Raw genomic sequence first — 20,942 nt, 5'->3', positions numbered from 1 at the left:
CGCTCTTTTTTCATTTAGATAATGGAGCATTTCGTTAATTGGCAGCGCACAGTTTAGGCCGAGCTTTGTTTGCCAACACGTCAGAGCAGAATTATTTCCACTACATTTACAGCAGAGTGTTGCTCAGCTTCCTCTCATTAAAGCCTCCTGCCCAGATCGAGCTTTCTCTGGAAATCTGCAGGCAGAGGCCAAGAACCACTGCAGCAAAATAAAACGGAGAGGAATAAAACCCATTTATCTACTATCTCACCATCCGCAGCCGGCTTGTAAAGAAACAGACAGAAACTTCTCTATCTGTTTACCGTTATTGTTTTTTGCCACTCATAAAGCCTCACTTCTGGCTGCTTCTTTTCCTTCTCCTCCCTTATCTAAAGAGTTATGCGTTGCGCTCGCATGATCTGTATCTTTAAATGTGATTGAGGGTATTTGCAGGGGGTGTTATTGGATTGTGGTGTTATTGTCTCACCTTTTCCCTCAGTGTTTTTAATGCCGGGATGGATATCCGCTCCAGCAGCACTGATCTCACTGTTCTGCTCATTAGGCCGGATTCTCAGAGACTAGTGCTTCGCAACAATAAGACACGCACTTCTGTAGTCCAGCCATTACCGAGTTTAACAATGTGCACCAGCCAGAAAAGTCCATTATTTCTGCAGCTCATCATCCCAGGCATCCACACGAGACAAAGGGGCTGTGAAACCGCTTCGGTGCGAAGGCCCATCTATCACTAAAGTCAGGAGCGGAGACAGGGGGGGTAAGAAAAACATGTGGTGCAGATACCCCATACTGGGAGTTCTGGCAGCATATGGGAGCTGCTGTAAGGCAGCTTTAGGGGCTAAACATTGGTTTTTAATGAAAGTTTCTCACTCAAGAAAGAGAAAAAACATTAAATCATAATCTAATCAGCACTTTATTAACAGGGTCTTGTTTCGATTAAACTAATATAAAACCGCAATCTACTTAAAAAGCAAAAATAAAACACAATTTGAACATATTGCTGATTTTGACACATTTTGGATGTCAAAGTAAAAATATTTACATGTCATAATAAGAGCAAAACATCTGCACTGTTAGTATGATCATATAGAATAGAGGAGAAATATCTGTTTTTGTCTCTGTGGAGAAAGTTAAGGTAAATGTGAGAATGCAGGTACAAAACTATGTAGGAATAACTGTACAGGAAGGCTAAACTTGCAACAAGAAAACTAATGTGCAGTTATTGAAAATAGTATACTCAGAATAAAGTAATCATTTAAAAACTATATAAAATGTATATTTTCCTGAAAAAAGAAGTGAAAAAACTTGAGATGAAAAACTTTATTGGGTTTGTTGGGAGCTGTGATGGTTTCAAACTGCAGCTCTTTTTGTTGTCTTTCCTCCCTGTCATGTTTTTGCTCATGTTTGTTTGTCATCATGTCCAGACAGTGTTTGGTAATGGTCGGGAAAAAGGACTCAATTTCTTAAATATAAACATGAAAGTGATAAAATAATCTTCCCTTGGATGTTTAATCGTTCTCCTCTTTGTCTCTTTCTTTAAGAGGATTCTGTTTTAGTGTAGGGGTGGTTGTACAGCCTTTAGTTTGTTTTGTTAGTCAGTTTTATTGGTTTTCTTTATTGTTTGGAGCCCAAATCAAATCTGAATACAAATCTGCCAGAAATGTGAACAAAACAAAAAAGTAAAAACTTTTCCAGAAAAAGGCAACAAATATTTTCCTGAAAGAAGCATAAAAGCCGACTTTGTGAGCTGCTAACCTGAGACAGGAAGAGGGCCGGGCCAGCGAGCGCTCAGAGCGGGAAGCAGCCTTCTGCTGGAAGTATTAAAGGGAATCTCGTTGAGGGAGCAGCTGCTCGTTTAACAGACCTGTCACTGAAATCAAAGAGCTTAATCAAAATTTGATCAATTAATTGATCTTTCCTCTTGTGCTTTGAGATTCCCCCTGACTCTTGGCCCTCTAACTGTAAGCCACACTCTACAATGTAAACTATGTTCATTAGCGATGATCAAGGGCTCCTCTAATGTGAGCTGAGACGTGATATGATGGCTGTTTCCTCTTGGCTCTGAAGCTTGGCAGGTCAACTCTCCCTGGTTGCCCTTTGAGTCTCAGGAGGGAACCCGGACGCCTTTCATGCTGCTCATACAAGCCCAACAACGAGCTGTAGCTTTAATTTCCTCTCCCTTCTCGCTGTGTGTCTCTCGCAGGGTAACCAAGAGGCCACCAACCCTCCTGAAGCGATGGCCCAGCCCTACACCCCCGCCCAGTACCCGCCTCCCCCACAGAATGGCATCCCTGCAGAGTTTGCGGCGCCGCACCCGCTCCCGACGCAGGACTACACCGGGCAGAGCCGGGTGCCCGAGCACGCCATGACCCTGTACACGCCCACACAGACGCACAGCGAGCCGGCCGGCACTGACAACAGCACGCCCGCCATCACCGCCACCACGACCGCACCGGTCAGTGCCCTTCATCACCTGCAAACACTGTTCTCAACACGCTGTCAGCAAGTAAAATATATTCTTCTTATCATTTTATACTTCATTAACTGATTAACTGTGATTCTTTTTTGTGCAACTAAGAAAAGATGAGAAATATTGTTAGAAATATTGTTGTAAAATTTCATGAATTAGCTGCATCTCTGTCTGCAGGGAAATGTTGGTTCCAGAAACTGGAGGTGCATCGCAGTAAATACAAATCATCAGGAAAAATATATATTCAGTTCAGAAAGACACACACACACACACACACACACACACACACACACACACATCTGATTATTTGGATGATTCTGGCTTACGACAAATAAAAAGCTACAAATTTAGTTTCTCAGAAAATTTGAATTTTAATATGTAAAGCTGCAGTATGTAACTTTTATAAAACATATTTTTTCGTACATATTTGTTGAAATTGCCATTATGCCGTGACAGAATATTATGAGATAATCTAAAAAAATCATCTCTGTTTTCTCTCAGTGATGATAAGAAACAACTAATGAGAGCCAGGAGGCGGGACTTAGCGCTGTCAGTCACAATCTTGCCTGGTGCTGCTCATCCCTCTCCCCCTTGTTTTCTGCTTTTCCTCAGGCAACAGGGAACTAGCATAGCTTGCTGTGAATGCTAACGCTAGTTAGCATAACCACAGATTAGGGTGGATAAACGGTTTGCCTGTAACTCCAAGTTGTTTCTCTGCCATCAGCACAATTAGCAGCGAGTACATGAGGATGATTGACAGCGCTAAGACCTTCTACCCGACTGATTGCCTGTTTTTGATCAGGAACGGTGCATTTCTGCAGACGGCAGTATGAGATTGATTTTTTCACAGATTATATGTCTCAAACTGTCAGAACATGGTGACAGTTTTAACAAATAGAAAACTGATTATTTTAAAAGTTGCATTCTGCAGCTTTAATACAGACATGTTGATGAACAGTGTGTCCATCTAATGTCTGGGCTCCTTTAGTATGAATATTTTTCACTTCTGAATTAATTACCAAAGTGAATGAACTTTCTGATGATGGTGTAATTGATCTGAGATGCGCCTCCAGCCTGAGCAGAAATGACTGAGCGCTCTTTAGTTGTTGCAGCCATTTTGAAAGCAAAACAAGCCCAGACCAGCTGTGGTTTAGAAGTGAAGCTGCTTAGCAAACAGAACAGGAAACATCCAGTTTATCTTAACACCAGAACATGTTGTCTCAGTTTCTCTAGTTCAGCTGCCTTCAGCCTTGACATTAGCTTTAATTAAACTCCACATAAATCATAATTTTAGGTGTTTGTACATGATTTTAAACAAGGTGTACAAACAGATTGTTTCAGGAGACTTTAGAAAATTATTTTCTGCATAATTTAACTTGCACATGTGGCCCCATCTGCACTACAGTAATGTGCATTTTTAATTGTCTCCACTGCCCACCATATTGTAGCTTTATTATGTCAACATAAGTTGCATATGGAAGTTCTGCACATTGCCTCAGAGAATTGCGGGTTTTGTGCTCGAAGCAGACACAGCCGGCCCAGAATACGCCCACCAAAGCCTGTAAAAATCTCCCATGACTGCAGAACAAAACACCAAAATATTCACATTATGAACCATAAATAACCACATCCCAGAGACTCTTTATTGATTTATAGGCTGTGGCATTTAAATGGTGCTCAGTTGGCAAAGAAAATATCTCCAACACTATTAAATAACCTGGACTCATGCTTTAGAGGGTTGACATGATTAATCGTCAACTAATTTAGTTATTGATTGATTGCCAACTGGAATACACAGACTCAAAAAAAAGGCATTTTGCTGAAAGACGGACATATTCAGAGCAGTAATTAATACGCACGTTTTGCATTTAAGATGAAAATAAATAAATCTTTGTCTGTAAATGTGTTCTACGCAGAACTCAGGTTTAGCTTCATCTGGTTCAAATTCAAATGAAAAAAATATCACTTATTAAATACCTTTTGCTATCCAATTAACAAGCTTTTAGTAAAAAAAATCAATTGTATTGATAAGTTAAGCAGAAAGGTTCGCATGTTGATTTTAGAAGGATTTCTAAAATGTTTGCTAAAGAAATGCTGCAACTTTATTTTAGACAACAAAATGTTTATTTTATTATTTTGAAAAATAACTGAATATTTGTTTATTTGCATTTTTCAATGTATTTCTATTATTGTATAAAAAGGCCTCAGTAGTTACATGAAATATCTGGAGATGGAATCAATTTTTTTACCCAATTAATCGTCAGAAATATTGATTACTAAAATAATCGTTAGTTTCAGTCGTTGTGTTGTTTCTATCGTCCTCTGACTCTGAACACTTCAGCTGAAATCACATCAGTCAACGTTTCTCCAGTCAGTTATTGTTGGATTTTGATGGATAGGGTTAAATTGTCACCTTAGTTTCCTGTTCAGAAACTGGTCGTCTGCTGCTGTAGCCCATCTATTCAAGGTTTCACTAGTTGTGTGTCCACATACTGTGGTTGTTACCAGGAGTTATTGGTCTGTTTACCACCTCTGATCAGGCTGCTGATACTGAAACACTTCCATCCTCAGAACGATAGTTCTCTGGAAACCTGAAAGATGTTTGCGTGTGAAAAATCGCTGCAGATCAGCAGCTCTGAAATATTCAGAACAACTTGTGATCAAGATGCCTAAAACTTTGACTTGCTGCCATGTGGTTTGGTGAAACGGGTCGATTAAACAGGTTTACTGAAGAAAAATGGCCGAAGAGTCGATGAATAGATAGAACTAAATTTCTGGGTTTTATTTATATTCAGATCTTCAGTAACTCCAAGATTTCACAATTGTTTTGTGATTTTTGTGACGCTACTTCAGAAATTTTTGCAAGGAATTTGCTAATGTGACAGTAAATGTAACTTTTTGTTACCTGCCATCTCAGTCAAGGACTATAACGTTACATCAAGTAAGGCAGAGGGATCAGTGTAGTAGATGTACGAAATACTGCCACCCGCAGGTGGGAGTTAGCACCACTTAAGACCAATGTCTTTGACAATTAATTTCCAATAAACTTCCAATTGTGTTTTGGTGCAAAAAATGCCGGGATCTGTTGATTTTGCGTAAATTATCGTGTAAAACTGGAGGGACTGCTTGATGTTCAGCGTTTTCGGAGGGAAGTTCAGATCCTGAGATGTCTGAAGATGCAGAGGCAGAGCTGATCAGATTTTATCTGACAGGAAAGAGTTGGTCTCTCTGTCGGAGCGACACGCCCTTCACCCTCTCTGCCCTCGGTGAAAGCGGCACGGCGGAGATGCCTTTTACTCCAGCTGCTGTCCAGTCGGATCAGTCTGAGCGTGAAAGTCGCCTTCCTGCTGTCTGCCGCCTCATCCTCAGAGTCAAATCCCTCCACTCGGGATTTACATCCAAAGTTTCAGATAAAAGCGAAGACGACTAGTGTGGCTCTAATGTTTATAAAAGGTGGTTAGAGATGAAAGGAGAAGGGTTCTTCCTCTTCTCTGGTGGCGCGGGGCGCTGGGGGTCACGGCGAGGTCGCAGCCCCCCTGAGAGGAATCCAGGTCACTCATAAAGAACGTTGCTAACACTTCCATTTTCCCGGCTTCACAATTACTGCACAGCCATGAATATTTGGCAGCAGAAAAAGTGCTTAGGCAGCACAAGCCGAGCAGCGGCGCATTATCATCGCCTTGTAATGTAGCAATGTTTGATTTGAAGATTTGTGTGACGCTCTCCAACTGCTCCACAGTTATATCGTGCACTTACAGTAATGGCTGACATGCAGGAGAGTTTAAAGTGGGGCGGGGGAGGGGGGACTTGGCAGGAGGTTCACCCTCCTCCTCCTCCTTCGTCTTCCTCCCCCTCTCTGACACTGAACACCACTCCTCCGCTCGATGCCTCCCTGTCTCCCTTCTCTCTCCGTTTCGCATTTGATTTCATTTCATCTGTTCGCCCGCTGTGAGAAAAAGCCCAGAGATGGTCGCCGTGGAGAGATGAGAGCTCGCCTGGCTCTCCCCGCTCCCCTCCATCTCCTTTCCCCGCATCCAGCCGTCTCTTCTCGGGGAGGACAGAGGGATGAGATTAGTGGGGTGTAAACACAGAGCCTAATCCTCGGGGGCCGCTGGTGTAGTGTCGCCCACTGCTGCGTTCGCTGCCTTTAATGACGGGCCCAGCCGGTTTGCTCTGGGTGCCGCAGACGGGCCCGGGTGCCTTTGATTAGGGCACCCTGCAGAAACACAGATTGAAGGAGCAGATCCCCCCTCTGCTGGCTCGACTCTGCTGCGCTCAGCTCCTCCACCCCGCCACGACGCTTTGCTCTGCACATCTTCTTGACTTAAAGACTTAAAAAGAGTCAAGTGAGTGAGAATTCAGGGAAACGTATGGATTCTGTGTCAATTCCCCACAGAGAGCGGAGTGTGTGTGTGTTTTAATGAGGCTCAGGGAGCGTTCGCTCCTTCCCTCTGCGTCTCTACCAGGAAGGTGGCGCTGTCCGCTGCCCGGTCTGCAGGCCCGGCATCGTGTTCAAACAAGCTGACTTGAAAGCAGGCGACCTGAGGAAGAGAGGCAGCGCCGAACTTTTCTCCAAATCCTTGGAGACGAGGGTAGCAGAGGGCTGCCGGGGAGCGAGCTCGTTATCTGGCTCGGCTCAAATAGTCTGAGGTTTGGTTGAATTTCATGAGTAATCATTCTCTTTTCAGATAACAAATTAAGGCAGTGGCATTAGGGCAGCACTCATTTCCAGATTTTTCACAGCCCGTGTCAGCGGCATGAAGACTTTCCAAAGGGTATTCTGGGGGACTGTGATAACATAGACACACACACACTCGCAGGAGCATGCAGAAAACATGGACGGGCACATGCAAACACTCACACACGCGCTCTGGTCTCTGCTGAGCCGTGTTTAAAGCATGGAGACGCCAGCAGGGTGTCGCTTTCAGAGGCTGTGCTGATGGCGCGCGGCCGCCATTAAAGGGACGCTGGCGGTGGGAGGAGATTCAAACTCTCAGATGGTTTAATAGTTTAAATGATCACAATACCTGCTTCCACGTCTCAAACAATCGGAAACTAACGGTAAACCAGGAGGAAGAGTGGATTTGTCCTGCTGCACATTTTCAAAACCAGAGCAGAAACGTACAGAAAGATGATCTCCAGGTATAAATGCATTAAGGATGCATTTACACCTGAAGCAGGAAGTGGTCCACAGTGCACAACATTCTGGGTAAATACAACCAAAACACACGTGCTACGCTAGCACTAGCTGGAGAAGTGACTCGAGGTCTGTTACTAAAGACAAGAGAGAAATCCTCCAACCACTAAAATCTGACGTTACTCCAATTTTTTTTACATGTTGCGAAGGAAGAAGTTAATTCAATTCACAAAAATACAAGATACTCAAATCTAATTATTAATCCTAATTTGATGATTCTGGCTTACTGCTAATGAAAACCCAGATTCCTCTGAAAAACTGAGTCTATTACAGAAATGTTGGCCCACTGAACAGTACGTCCATCTAAAATAAGAATTGGTGTATCGGTGCTGCTGGCAGAGAGGGCATCATTTCTTTAGGTCATTACATGAGGTTATCATAACATGTCTGGGTTAAGATCCTGTCTTTTATTGATCTAATATTCTAATGTTCTCAGAACATAATTCATTAGCTGGAAGCCAAAATTACCAGAAATAAACAATGTAAAGATTCTCTGATTTTAGCATTTTGAAATAAACATTTCGCCGACATCCCAATTCATCAAGAATAAGACGCTCCTAGGCATCGTTGTGTTAATATTCAGACAGTACTGCAGCAGGAGATCGATTGGCTCTCTGATGTTGGGAGTTTTACGGCTCCTGTTTGGGTTTGGGCCGGTGTAAACACGGCGCCGGGCATGACGCGGCCATTTTTACTGAATGATTTCTGAGCTTGAGGCCGCAACAGTGACTCTGGGCTCTAAAACTAAATTTAAAACCCCAAAATTTACAGACCAAAGTCCCACGCATGGAGGCTCTGAGACTCGCAGGAGCACCATTCATTTTGCCGGTCTGCACAGTGAGTGCTGCCTCTGAATGTGAAATAATAAATAAAAATGAAAACCGTGGTATTTCTCAGCCTCGGGAAAGGCAAATTCATCCCCTCCTGTTGTTTGCAGCTTTTTTCTTGCTCTGTTGTGTCAGTATAGATATATATCCAAGGAAGTTTCCTACAGACCTGGAAAGTTTGACATTTTCTTTTCCCACTAACCAAATTCAGGTTGAACTGGACCTGTTATACTTACACCGAGTCTACATGTCCAACAAATCACTAAACATCAATCAGAAAGGGAGAACTTTGATAAAAGTATGTTTTTTACATATTTATTAAAACTGTTCCTCCCTGTTGCCTTAGTGCCATCTGCAGAAATAAACCACGTGGTCAGAAACAACTAATCAAAGACAGGAGGAAGGTCTTAGTGCTGTCAATCACTTTATGTATGCGCTACTTGATGTACTACTGGAGGAGAAGTGACTTATCGTTCCAGAAAAACTGTCATCGGTGGTCATGCTAACTAGCATTAGCATTCACTGCAGGCCTTGTTCTTAAAAGTTAAATACTGTTAGCTTTAAATAATCTGCCTAACGGATCCCAATCCTTCGCATTAGAGCTGATCTAAGTGACTCCACATAAGCCTGGGGTGTCCAAAGTGTGGCTCAGGGGCCATTTGTAGCCCTTGAGATTATTTTGTTCAACCAGAAGAAAATAATTTTGATGTTTCTGAAGTGATGATATACAGATTTCATAAAGATTTTGTTCATTATTGAGCAGGCAAATCTAAAAAATCATTTTAAATAATTAAAATATAATCATTTGTGCATTTTTAATTTAGTGAATTTTGTGGCCCTTCAGTAGTTTAAATTAGTCCGTTTGGATAATAAAACTTTGATATAATTCAAGCAGGATCAAAGTTAACACTTTGCATTGAAATAACAAGAATTTTAATAAAAATCTCCCCAAAATCCCAGGAATCTAACCGGGTTGTGGTTTTTTAGAGCAGGTAGACTCCTGGACGCTTTGCCTCCTGTGCAGGAACGACGGAGGCTGAGCCGGGTCACCAGCCTCTCCTCCAGGTGATGGAGAGCTTATATTTGCAGCTTCTTTAGAGAGAGAAAACAAACCGGAAGAGGAGGGTAATGAATTAAGGCCTGGGCATTATAATTCTTGTGAGCGAAGACTCCGAAGCCCCCCCACCCCGGCTCCTATTTAATCGGATGTAATCTACCTGCTTGGCAGCATTCCAATCAGATAGTTTCAATTATGCTCTTGTAATGCCACTCTGCGATGAGGGGGAAAGTGCTGAGCAGAGCACTTTGCAGGCGATTTGCAAATAACAGCAAGGGAGTCTTTTAGAGAAATGACTGAACAGGAAGCCAGAGAGCTGCAGGAGTTGACAGCTCTCTCACTCTTAGCTTTGCTGGCTTTGGCGGTGACGGTGTGTTTTGCATCCCACCTCCTCCTCCCTGTGACAGCAGCTGTCGGGACAGTAAAGTGCCACTGAAGGTGGCCTCCTATGGTAATACAGCGGTAATTATTTTCCACTGCTACAGCGCCGTTTCACAAGCAGGCAGGCAGGTTGGAGCCTCGGGAGCAGCGGCGCGCAGGCAGCATTCCCGGATCTCGGTGACACTCGAAGTTATTGAGTTAGTAGTTTGCAGTCTGAGGTGCTCGGAGTCAGCAATTCAGCGTTTGTGTTCCCAGAATGTGTGCTTGGCCCTGATGTCAGCGGGCTGCTGGCCTGTCTGCGCGCCGGCTGAAAGTTAATCTGGATGTCTGCAAACACGCGTGATAAAAAGCCCGACAGACAGAGCTGGAGGACAGCGGAGCGCCGCAGCCCGGCAACATACGCTAAAGGTCGAGTGTGTCATGTGTGACCGATGAAACAGATTGACCCGAGGGGCTCCGGTACCTTGTCACCCTCCGCGGTCCAGCATCTGTCTGCAACGTGTCACCCCTGGGCCCAACATGGCCGCTCAGGCTATTAACCTCCAACGCGCGAGGACACGGCTCTCCGCTCGTCCCTCTCTGTCACCAATCCGTGGCGTCCGGTCGGCGGCTCAGGTGGAGCTACCTGGACGGCCGCGGGCCAGGCGGAGCGGGACCTTGAATCAAACAACTGTCACCGCTAACAATGTATGTCACCGTCTCGGAATGGGCCATAAAAACCAAATAAATGACGGCCATTACAGTGGAGATTGTGATTATGATAATGAGAATAATAAAGGCGATCATCATTACGATCATGATGATAATGATAATACTGTGATGATGAATTATAATGAATAAATCCCGAGCCCATTTCCTAAATGGTGGGAATGTATCACTAAGAGAGGCCTGCAGCCACGGCTCTCCGAGTCATTTCAACCGTTTGGACTCGGGCAACAACCTCCTCTCTTTTCACCGCTGCATCGCCACCAGATTGTGTCTGTGTGTGTGTAGGCGTGTGTGTAGGTGCGTGTGTGTCGGGCTCAGAGAGCGCTTCCCAGGAGACCTTGCAGTTTACATATCACATTCAAACAGCTTTTGTGCTCAATATCTGCCACTTCCACTCCCTCATTCCTCATCCCCCCTCCCTCCTCGGTCTGTTTCTTTATTTAACCCCCCTCACCCCGCCACCCCCAAACGCCACCGGCACTAAATCAGGCTTCTGTCCTGTTGGTTTATTCATTTGTTTGCTATTATGAAACTGAAACTATGAGCAAAAAACCCCAAGTTCAAACATCCAAAACAAACATTATCTTCTCCTGATGAGTGACCTCTAGTGGTCAAGGACGTAATTACGTTACTCTCTCAAATGCGCCGCTCTTCACTCAACCACTAAAGTTTAAAATCTGCCTTTTTCTCAGATTTCTCTGCCTTCACTTCCACATGAGTAAAGAAAAGCAGCTTGTAAAAAAACACACAGCAATCTAAACGCCACATAAAACAATAAGAAGTAAACATTAGAATGACCAGATGAATAAAACGCACCAGTAAGCAAAAGATTACTCTGTTACTCTGCCATATTCTGTTAAATAAAACACTGGTTTTTGGTTAGGTTTTCATATTTTTCCACATTTGTTCCTATTGCATATTGACTTTTTTCCATCCAACAACACAAATGCTGGAAAAATCCATCCCAAGCAGCCCAGAGGAGAGAAATAAAAACAGAACCAAACACAAAATAAACATAACAGAGAATCAGATACTGCGTACTGATCCAGTTACATACTAAAAAAGCTTGATATATATACATATATACTGTATGTATCACCATGGTACAGGGCTGAAGGAAGGACGGCAAACAGGTTCATATGCGACAGATCTGACTGTTTTTTATTAGTTTAAAATGAAAACATGAGAATAATGGATGAGAGATTGGTTTATTTTGGGTCATTAGGGTTTAGCAACCTGGAGAATGACTTTGTCATGTTGGATGATTTTTACACATTTAGATGATGGTTTCACTATTAGTGACTGATGTTTTTTATGCCCTGTGAAATTAAGTTGACTTTTAAACTGAGCACAAAAAAAGAAATGTTTTGCTTAAAAAGCTTGTAAATGTTTTAGAATTATAAAGGTCCAGATCAGATTTATAGGCAACATTGGATGCAAAGACTTAAAGTTAAGTAATAATTGTCTCAGATTTTATTAAAATATTCCTCCCCCCTCAAAAAAAATCTGTTTTACCTGCCAGATCTCAGCTAATTACCATTTGGCTCCACGCTTGTATCGATATTTGTCATTTTCTTCTCTGAAAGAAAGAAAATGATCCCATCTAATGGAAAACTTTCATCCCCAGCAGAGCAGGAGACAGAGGATAAACTCTGCGTTTGACCAATGAGCTTTTTGTCCACGGAAAATAAAACAAGGTCCATCTAAAGAGACAAGCCAGCAGCAGGCTTGCTGAAATCCATCACCGGTGTCACACTGAGAAACAAGTGGAATTTGTCATTGACATCAGACACATCATTTATACAGAAATGTCAGCGTCGCATTCGCATAATGATGGAAACAACAACGCTGAGGGCTCTGGGCCTCGCACTCTGATGGCTGTGTGCAAACGTCACCAATAATGTGTCTTTAGTCTAGACATGTCAGGGCTCTGTGGGATCTATATCCACGCCTTTTTGTCAGCGCCTTCAATCTTCCCTGTTGCTCAGGAGCTAAGTGCAAGAGATTAATAAGTGGATTTGTAATGCACAACCTCAGGTTTGACACTATAAGTCATCGGCTGTTTATCGCTCAGGCTTTCTGAGTAGATTGAAAAATGGCAGATGTGGAGTTAAGTTAGTCAGCGGGCCTCCCGCCCCCTCTCTGTCTCTCTCGTTCTGCAGGACCAGGAGGTACAGTACGCCGCCGCAGCAGCAGCTAATGAGCAGCTTGTGTCTTTTCTGTTTGTTTCCCTCCGGCAGACAGATGACGTGACGCAAACAGAGGGTTCTCAGCAGCTCCAGCTCCAGCACTCAGACTCTTCAGAGAAGCAGCAGCCAAAAAGGTTACATGTCTCCAACATTCCCTTCCGCTTCCGGGACCCAGATTTGAGGCAAATGTTCGGGGTGAGTAGCTCCAGGAAGCTTATTTCTACTGGCACAGCAGCAACACTCACACACTAACCCTGTTTCCATTCATTATATAATTAGGATTTTTGACATTTTGAAAATTAATTTGCTTAATGGAAACAATTTTGAAAAAACTTGTTTTTCCAACAAAAACTTTCAGCGCTAGGTTTTTTGGCCATATTGAAGTTTCAATGGAAACACTTTTTTTCACATCACATAAGTTATTTTTCATTTTATTTGATCTTTTATTTAACCAGATGTGTTTTTAGCAACTAAGTGGAAGAAAGATCCAGCAGCTAACTTTACCAAAAATAACAGACAGCAGCACTGTTAAAATCATAAAACAGTAAAAACAATAGAGAAATAACATTTATATCTGAAGCATGTGAACGTTTCAGACAATTTTTAAGTTCCTGTTGATACAAAAGAGCTCAGCCTCAATACTTTTAAAGTTCCTTCCAATCTTCTGCAGCATCATGCAAAGATAATTCTCCATATTTTGATTTCATTTTGGGAACATTGAGCATGATGTGTTGATCATAAGACATTAAAGTCACATGATCAGCAACCGGATACAAACCAGGTAGAAGATGACAGGAAGTAGTTGAAGGATGACGCGGTTTATTTTTTAAAGATTTATCACGTCAACAAACGTATCCACGTGTGATTTTAATTGTATTTCCGAAATTGTGTTGTTTTTTTTTCCAACAAAGTTTTGCGCATATTTGTAATGGAAACGCAGCTAGTGACTCCACTGATTCAGCTGCTCACAGGAGGTTCCAGTTCGCTACGTCTCCACTAACAAATGATCACATCGTCTATAAAATACAGGAAAGCACCAACAGTAACTGGAGGCTTTGCTGCAGCTGTCATCTAGTTAATGCATTGATTACTGTGTTGTCTGGGGAGAAAAGAGTGGCTTGGAAGATTTCGCAGGTGATAAACAGCTCAATCAGTCACAATCAGCTCCTGAACTCTGTGGGTCAGACACGAGGGAGGCGGCGGCTGAGCGATGAAACCTGCCGCCGATGCCCAACCCGCCCGCCGTTAGTGGCTCGCGTCCGATCGAGTTTGAACACCCGGATCTGACGGATCTTCATCGTCTCCCGGCCAATTAACGCTCCGGCTCAACGGCTCACCTTTGTGTCTCGCACAAGCTCCGATACAAAGCCAACCGGATTCAATAACAATAATGGATCTGAAAGGAGACGATGGCCAAAAATGTACTTCAAATGTTAGGCGCTAATTGGACCATTAGCAGCCAAAGGCGTTAATTTTAGCCGTTATGAAGACAACATTGAGCTGATGATATTAATTACCAGAGAGCCCTAGCTGTGGCTTTATAAATTGCACACACCATGGCTGCTTTCTCTCTCTGATTGTTGGCTTTATTGTTCCCAGCTCTGGTGCAGGTCGTGTGGAATCCAAATCACCGGCGTAATTAGCTCGGAGGCTTTGTGTGCCTGGCCGCTGCATGCAGATATATGATGGAAAATTGATTGCAGCCCACCCAGCCTCCCTCAATCACATGTTGCCCTCTCCTTCCCGTTGCTCGCGCTGGTTGGCGAGGTGGAGGATTGTGGGATTGATTGTCTTGGTTGAAGCTTGGCGTAGAGATAGCGGGTCCGCTCCACCCTCTGACACGGCCTCCACAATGGGGCCTTTGTGTGATCAGTGTGTGCAAAGCCTCATTCCTCCAGCTCTAATGGCTTCTGGAGCGCCACCGGCTCAATACGCCATTACCGCTACGCATGAGTGAAGCCCACAGACGGGAAGACGGAGGAGGCGCCGCGCAGGCTCCAAGGAACCCGGAACGAGACGGGAGGGCCCGGGATGCCCCCTGCGCGCTGCCAGGTTGAGGGACCCGTGAGCCTTTAACGAGGCGCTGAATGAAGGTCTCATTAGGGCATCCACAGCGAACGCTAATCAGTAATTAGAAACTGTGATCTCTGAGAGCTGGTAAGTGTTCAGGAAATGAAAACACTCCAGCGAGCGCCGCGCGGAGCCCACGCTGCGCCGCTCGAGGGTGCCCTCATTTGTGAGCGCCGCTTCTTCAGCAGCGCTTCTCTGGGTGGCTGTGAGGGCAGCGTTCCCCAGAGCAATCAGACCCCCGCCCCCGTCCCACTGTCACGCTGACTGCTGAGCTTCAACATGCTCCCAACACGCAGGCCACTGCCGCCTCATTACGGCGCTCTGAGGAGCTGCGAGACCTTCGGGCTAATCAAAGGTGGATCCTGTTTGGCTTGAAAAGGCTGCAGGTCCACATCTGAGAGGGGAAATTTCTCTCTGTTTACAACCTCGGCTCATTAACTGGAAAAAACGGAAACATGCAAACGCCTTTTCAAGGTTTGGAAAGTGCTGAATTTATCGTATCGAACATCATTTACCGTGATTTTAATGCAGTTATTTATTTGGATCAGCAAACATTTAATAAAAAAAACATTTATTACAAAAACAGTTGCACTTAATATAACTAGGCCAGTCTCAATAAGCAATAAATCAATTAATTGTTTGATAAATTCAAACAAACTCAATCATTTCATGTTTTATTGTTTTTATCTTTCTACCAAAAACTGGATGATAAAAGTCTTCAGTCTGCGGTTTTGGTCAGACTTTATAATTAATTTTATTTATTGTTTCTGTTTTATTTATTTTTGGATATTTAAAATGTCTTCCAGTTCCAGCGTTGAATGTTCTATAGAGTTGAAAGTTTATTGATCTTTGAGAATATGCTGTTGCATTGATTATCTCGATATTAGTTGAAAATTGTCTCAAAACAACAATGTTATCATTTATCGCAATAACTTCTGGGACAATTTATTGTCCAGCACAATTTGTTATTATGACAGACCTAAATATAACACAGCATATTGATTCATGGCTGTACTATTACAACATTTTATATAGTAAAATAATTAAGCAGGGTTCTTTTAGATGCTCTAAAATCCAGTTACTGTGTGCAGTTTAGTACTTCTTTATGTGACTGTGTCCTAAAGAAACGGATTACAATGGAAATGTTTGTGTTTGTGGGGGAATAACTGCTGTGACACAATCGCAGCCATGAAGTTATCTGAAAAAGAAGTAATAAATAGTTCTTGTACTTTTACAGTTATCACAATATTTCCACAGATTACTGTGATAAAAGTTGAAGCTTGTATCACTCACACCTTGTATAAAGTCCTTGAAAGTGTCTGAGTTTTGTAGTAAAGTGGAAACTAATATTCTTTTCTAAAAACCTAAAATTGGAAAGTGATCATTTTGCCTTTTATTGAAGTCATTTCAGAGACATGGGATCTGCGGTCTCTAATTGTTGACGCTTTGCAACTAATGTCATCTAATCACGTTGAGGCACCATGGTGGATGTATTGGAGTATTGAATAGGATTGTTTTCCCATGTTGTTTATGTCAGTACAGCTTCTATTTGTTCAAGTCGAGTTTATTTGTTTGTGGAAGCAGCTCACCTGGTTGGCGCTCTTAGCCAGCGGTGTTTACAAAAGTTGGAAATAACTGGCTTTGAAACTGACCCATAACTTCTGTTGATTTGATCAAACTTTACCTAAATTCATGCCAGATGATTTTTACCTCTGTCCTAAACGACAATTCCCCCGACACCAGAGCAAATGTAAAATGTACAAAAGTTTAGATGCTAACCAGTTTTTTCATATATACTAGGCTACCTGATGGTTTATTTATTCCATGTTTATTAATAATTAGACACATACATTCTCCATAATGCAACATTAGATTGTATTTTTACTAAGCTTACTTATGAAGTAAATTAATATTAATCATCTTAACTTGTAAAGTATTCACTGCAAAATGATGAGTCTGGTTTGCATCCTCTGTTCTTACAGTGAAATCCACTAAATAAATGCGACATTAGGCGACCAATTGTCTTTGGATAGTTGGAGATCAACTTTAACCCACACAGTGCTGAGCTTTGCCTCTAACCTCGTACAGGTTTCAACAGGAATGAGCCGCTGACGAGAACAGACGTCATCTATCCAACTTGGCGATAAATTTGCACTTACCTATGATAGACGCAAACAAAAGCTAACTAACTAGCGAGGATATATTAGCAGGTAGGTAGCAATAGCCTCAAATGGCTCATAAAATGAAATGACGTCTGTTTCCAACTCAAACGTTTGCCGGTCAGAAAAGTCCAGTGAGAAAAAAAACATTTACGAGAATGTACGAGATTAAATACTCCTGCCACAACAAACTTTAAGGCAAACGTACATTTTCTTAAATAAATGTAAAACATTTTAGGGTCTTAATTTTTTAAGAGTTTTTAAGGGTTTTTGAGCTTGTTTGCTCCTTTTCATGTGAGCAAGAGGTGATGTGATGAGCATACCAACCGTTGGGTTTCCCTGGCACAGCAGCAGAGAAAACCCGCTCTGAGCGCCAAGCCGTGTTTAACTACAAATGCTCACAAACCAGGGAAGTTTCAACAGGCTCAAATGAAGAGGTTTGTCTAATCCACATTAAGTTACCACCAAATTTTAGCAGAAAAGAAGGTTAAGTGGTTATTTATATTGCATTAAAGCTTTTCATTTGACTAGGGAAGTTAATTACCTCAGTGTAATAAATATTTATTATTCCTAATAGCTCAATGAGTTACTGATCTCTGTAATTAAAAGGTAAAGGTATTAAAATTGGGGATTTTTTTTGGTTAAATTTGTGTTTTGCTCTCAGACCAGTCCAGTGTGTAAGAGAGACTTTCCAAATCGTAACATTTTGTTACATTGCTGTCAGAAGACATTATCAACATTAATGAATGAAGACAATAAAAACTTACCATGAAAATGCTTGAAACGTTTTAGATTTTCACTGAAGGAAAAGTGTCGGTATGTTCAGGAGATCATTTCCTGGTTTCTGCACAGGATTCGTACATTTTTCACAGTGAAGTTCAAGAACTTTTCAGCATTTTAACAGTGAAGTTTGAAACTTTTTCAGCGATAAAAACAAAACTAATAAACTAAAGAAGACAGTTTCAGTTCACTATAAATATCTCATGATAGTATTCTACATTTGACAGTACAGACGATGTAGACTAAAATATAACAGAATTTAATGTTTTAAAATGTTCTGTTCTGAGAAAACAAAACAAAAAAATCACAAAACACTAGTTTAACAAAAAAATCCTCCAATTTCAACCTTTCTTTCAATTACACAGATCAATAAGTTACTGAGGAATAATAATCATCACACTGAAACCATCCAAACAAATCGTCAAATTAAGACCAGGAAGTTACAAAGAAAAACTTCTCAGGTTTTCTGGGATTTAGTAAACAGAAATAATTTAATGATTCTAACTAACCTGAAACAAGAAGCGATTATTCTGATTGTCTTTTTATTGTTTGAATGAATTGAGATGAATCGATTTGCACAGGTTTTGGGATAATCCAACATTAGATTGCACTTTATTACAAAACTGCACTTTGAATATTAAGCACTTTATAAACTGAAATTCAAGCATTTTGAAGGACTTGAAGCACCTGTATGAACCGTGTCTGCGACGCGTGGAGGTGCAGATTAAAAGCTGTGAGGAAGCTGGTGTGAAATGTGTGAGCGTTTAGATGTTGGGTGATAAATGGTGTGAAACGTGAGGAAGCGCCGGTGTGGTCGCTGAACTTAAAGCTGCTCTGTGGATGGATGGAGCTGCAGTCCCAGACTGTAGATGACATCAGTCTCTCCCTCTGGAGACTCCTCCCACTGAAGCTATTGTTTATCGCTGCTGCTGATGCAGCTGTTTATCCCTGTGTGTGTGTGTGTGTGTGTGTGTGTGTGTGTGTGTGTGTGTGTGTGTGTGTGTGTGTGTGTGTGTGTGTGTGTGTGTGTGTGTGTGTGTGTGTGTGTGTGTGTGTATGTGGGTGGGGATAGGAGTGAGATCAGTGGTGAGCAGCGAACAGTCCCCAGCGCCATGTGGAAATCCACAAAGACGACTTCCTCTGAAACTAATTAATCGACGCCACAAGCCCATTACACTCGGTTAAAACAATTAGCATCTGCACGTAGCGTGGGGGAAGCATTGTCTTCTCGGGCGAGAAAGGGGGCATCACGCTGCGATATAAATGCCTTCGCTCCCTGTTCGAATCAGTGGAGCTGAGCGCCGCAGCAGACAGATGTGCGGACAGGAGCGGAGATGCGGTACGTCGCCCTTAAAAGGAGCAGGAAGCAGAAGTTTTTCTGCTCCTCAAGCCCACTCCACTGTCTGCAGCCGGATAATAGCCAGCTCCTCCTAACCCCTATTAGCGGCTCAGTCAAACGATCCATCCATTCCCATTGAGCGCCGACCACATGGAAGGCCCATTTCTTCCCTGTTGTGCTGAAATGAAGGCGACGCGGACCGCTTGACAGGGTAATTACTTTTAATGAAATAATACGGCCATTGTAGACAGCAATTAAAAGTCGCACTCGCTCCACTCATTAGAGGAACTTACAGTTTACTTTCATTCCTCTGTTTTCTAATGATCCGAAGGCAAGCCTGTTAAATCGAAAGGCTGGAGCGCGGTAACCCCCGGGGACGGGCCCTGAGGTTCTGCTGGCCGCACAAACACAAAACAGAACGGACCGGGGAGGAGGCGGGGAGGCAGCAGGAGGTTTTTCCAGGGTGACGACATCAAAACGGCGTCGGAAATAAACAAACTCTGATCAGAAACGCTGCAAAATTATCAAAGATCAAGTATTTCTACAAACGTCTCGTTTTCTTGATACGAATCCCGACCCATTAAAGCGATGCGTTCTCGCCAACAACCTTCAACAACTGTTTGCTCTGCTAACAAATGCAAATTGACCACCATTTCCCCACAAAAGTAACATTTCCATATCGCCTTAATGGTTTTTCTCTCTCCAGCCTTCCTCCTCATGAATTCACAGCCAGCCAAGCTTTCTAACTCCATCTCTGCTCTTCTGTCTTTCTTTTCTCTCTGCAGCAATTTGGAAAGATTTTAGATGTGGAGATTATCTTTAATGAGCGAGGATCCAAGGTAAGTGAACTAGAACGCCAGCTGCTTCATTACCATGTACTTCTTCTGTTTCCTAATGATGGCATTAGTGTGGTGTGTACATTGGCGGAGAGTAGCCGTCTCTAAGCCCGGTCCTGGAGAGCCGAATTCAGCCGGCCCCTCGCTCTCCGGCTCCCTCCCTCCCTCTTGTTTTGTTGTCTGTTGCAGCTCTCACACAAGTTGTGAATCATTAGTTCTGTCAATCAATTTATTATTGAGCTGTTTCACATTTTGCCTAATCCACCAGCAAGCTGCAGGTCCTCCAGCAGATGGGAAGGAACCTGCTCCAAACCTCACCATTCATTCAGATGGCTTCATGTTATTCAGATTCAGATATTCACTTTGTGAGGAAACATAGGACTTTTAAAAACATCCAGCTGACGAGAAGATACATCAGAAAAAGATGAGATTTTAGAAGAACTGAAAATGGATTTCAAGGTTTGAGCAAAGACCTGAAACTGAAACTTGGTCGTAATGTTTCGCTTAGTTTAGGAGCATAAAATGATTCAGAAATGAAACTAGAACCAATGATTGAGGGTGTTCAAAGTGGGGTTTGTGGGCCATTTGTGGCCCCCTGTCTACAAGGGTAGCGTTAGGGACATTTCACACTACAACTAGATCAAAGATACTTGCTAATATTTTGTTTTGCAGTGTATTTTTTAAAGTACATCGTAGTGAACTCAAATCTGCTTTTAATTGCTGTATTAACATTTGTCTAAATATAACAAGTGTTTTCAAATGACTATTGACCTAGATCATGTTTTTATTGCTATAAATACAGAAAATATTTTTTTCCATTTTTATCAACAGAACCCAGAATAATCAGCAATCTGTTTGGCTTTCAATTAACGGTTAAACTAAAATAGTTCATGCTTAGTTTATTGTTGAGTCGGGGGAAAAAATCTCAACATTTT

The 20,942-nt window shown here is 42.5% G+C and overlaps 1 protein-coding gene across 11 annotated transcripts in view; it reads left to right on the top strand.

Moving 5' to 3' along the window:
- The window catches only part of LOC102237105 (RNA binding fox-1 homolog 3), a 538,118-nt gene that overhangs the window by 482,673 nt on the left and 34,503 nt on the right, over window positions 1-20,942 (top strand). For 10 of the 11 annotated variants that reach the window (XM_005803185.2, XM_023348371.1, XM_005803183.2 and 7 more), the window contains 3 exons: window positions 2,198-2,500; window positions 12,875-13,018; window positions 19,957-20,010. In XM_005803185.2, the coding sequence (XP_005803242.1) occupies window positions 2,198-2,500; window positions 12,875-13,018; window positions 19,957-20,010 (501 nt within the window). The remainder of the gene's footprint in view (window positions 1-2,197; window positions 2,501-12,874; window positions 13,019-19,956; window positions 20,011-20,942) is intronic. The other variant, XM_005803186.2, reaches the window with a different exon arrangement.

Source organism: Xiphophorus maculatus, chromosome 16 (genome assembly GCF_002775205.1).
Source record: "Xiphophorus maculatus strain JP 163 A chromosome 16, X_maculatus-5.0-male, whole genome shotgun sequence".
NCBI classification, from domain to species: domain Eukaryota; kingdom Metazoa; phylum Chordata; class Actinopteri; order Cyprinodontiformes; family Poeciliidae; genus Xiphophorus; species Xiphophorus maculatus.
Note: the sequence above shows the minus strand (reverse complement) of the source record. Positions and strands in the feature narration are given on the sequence as shown.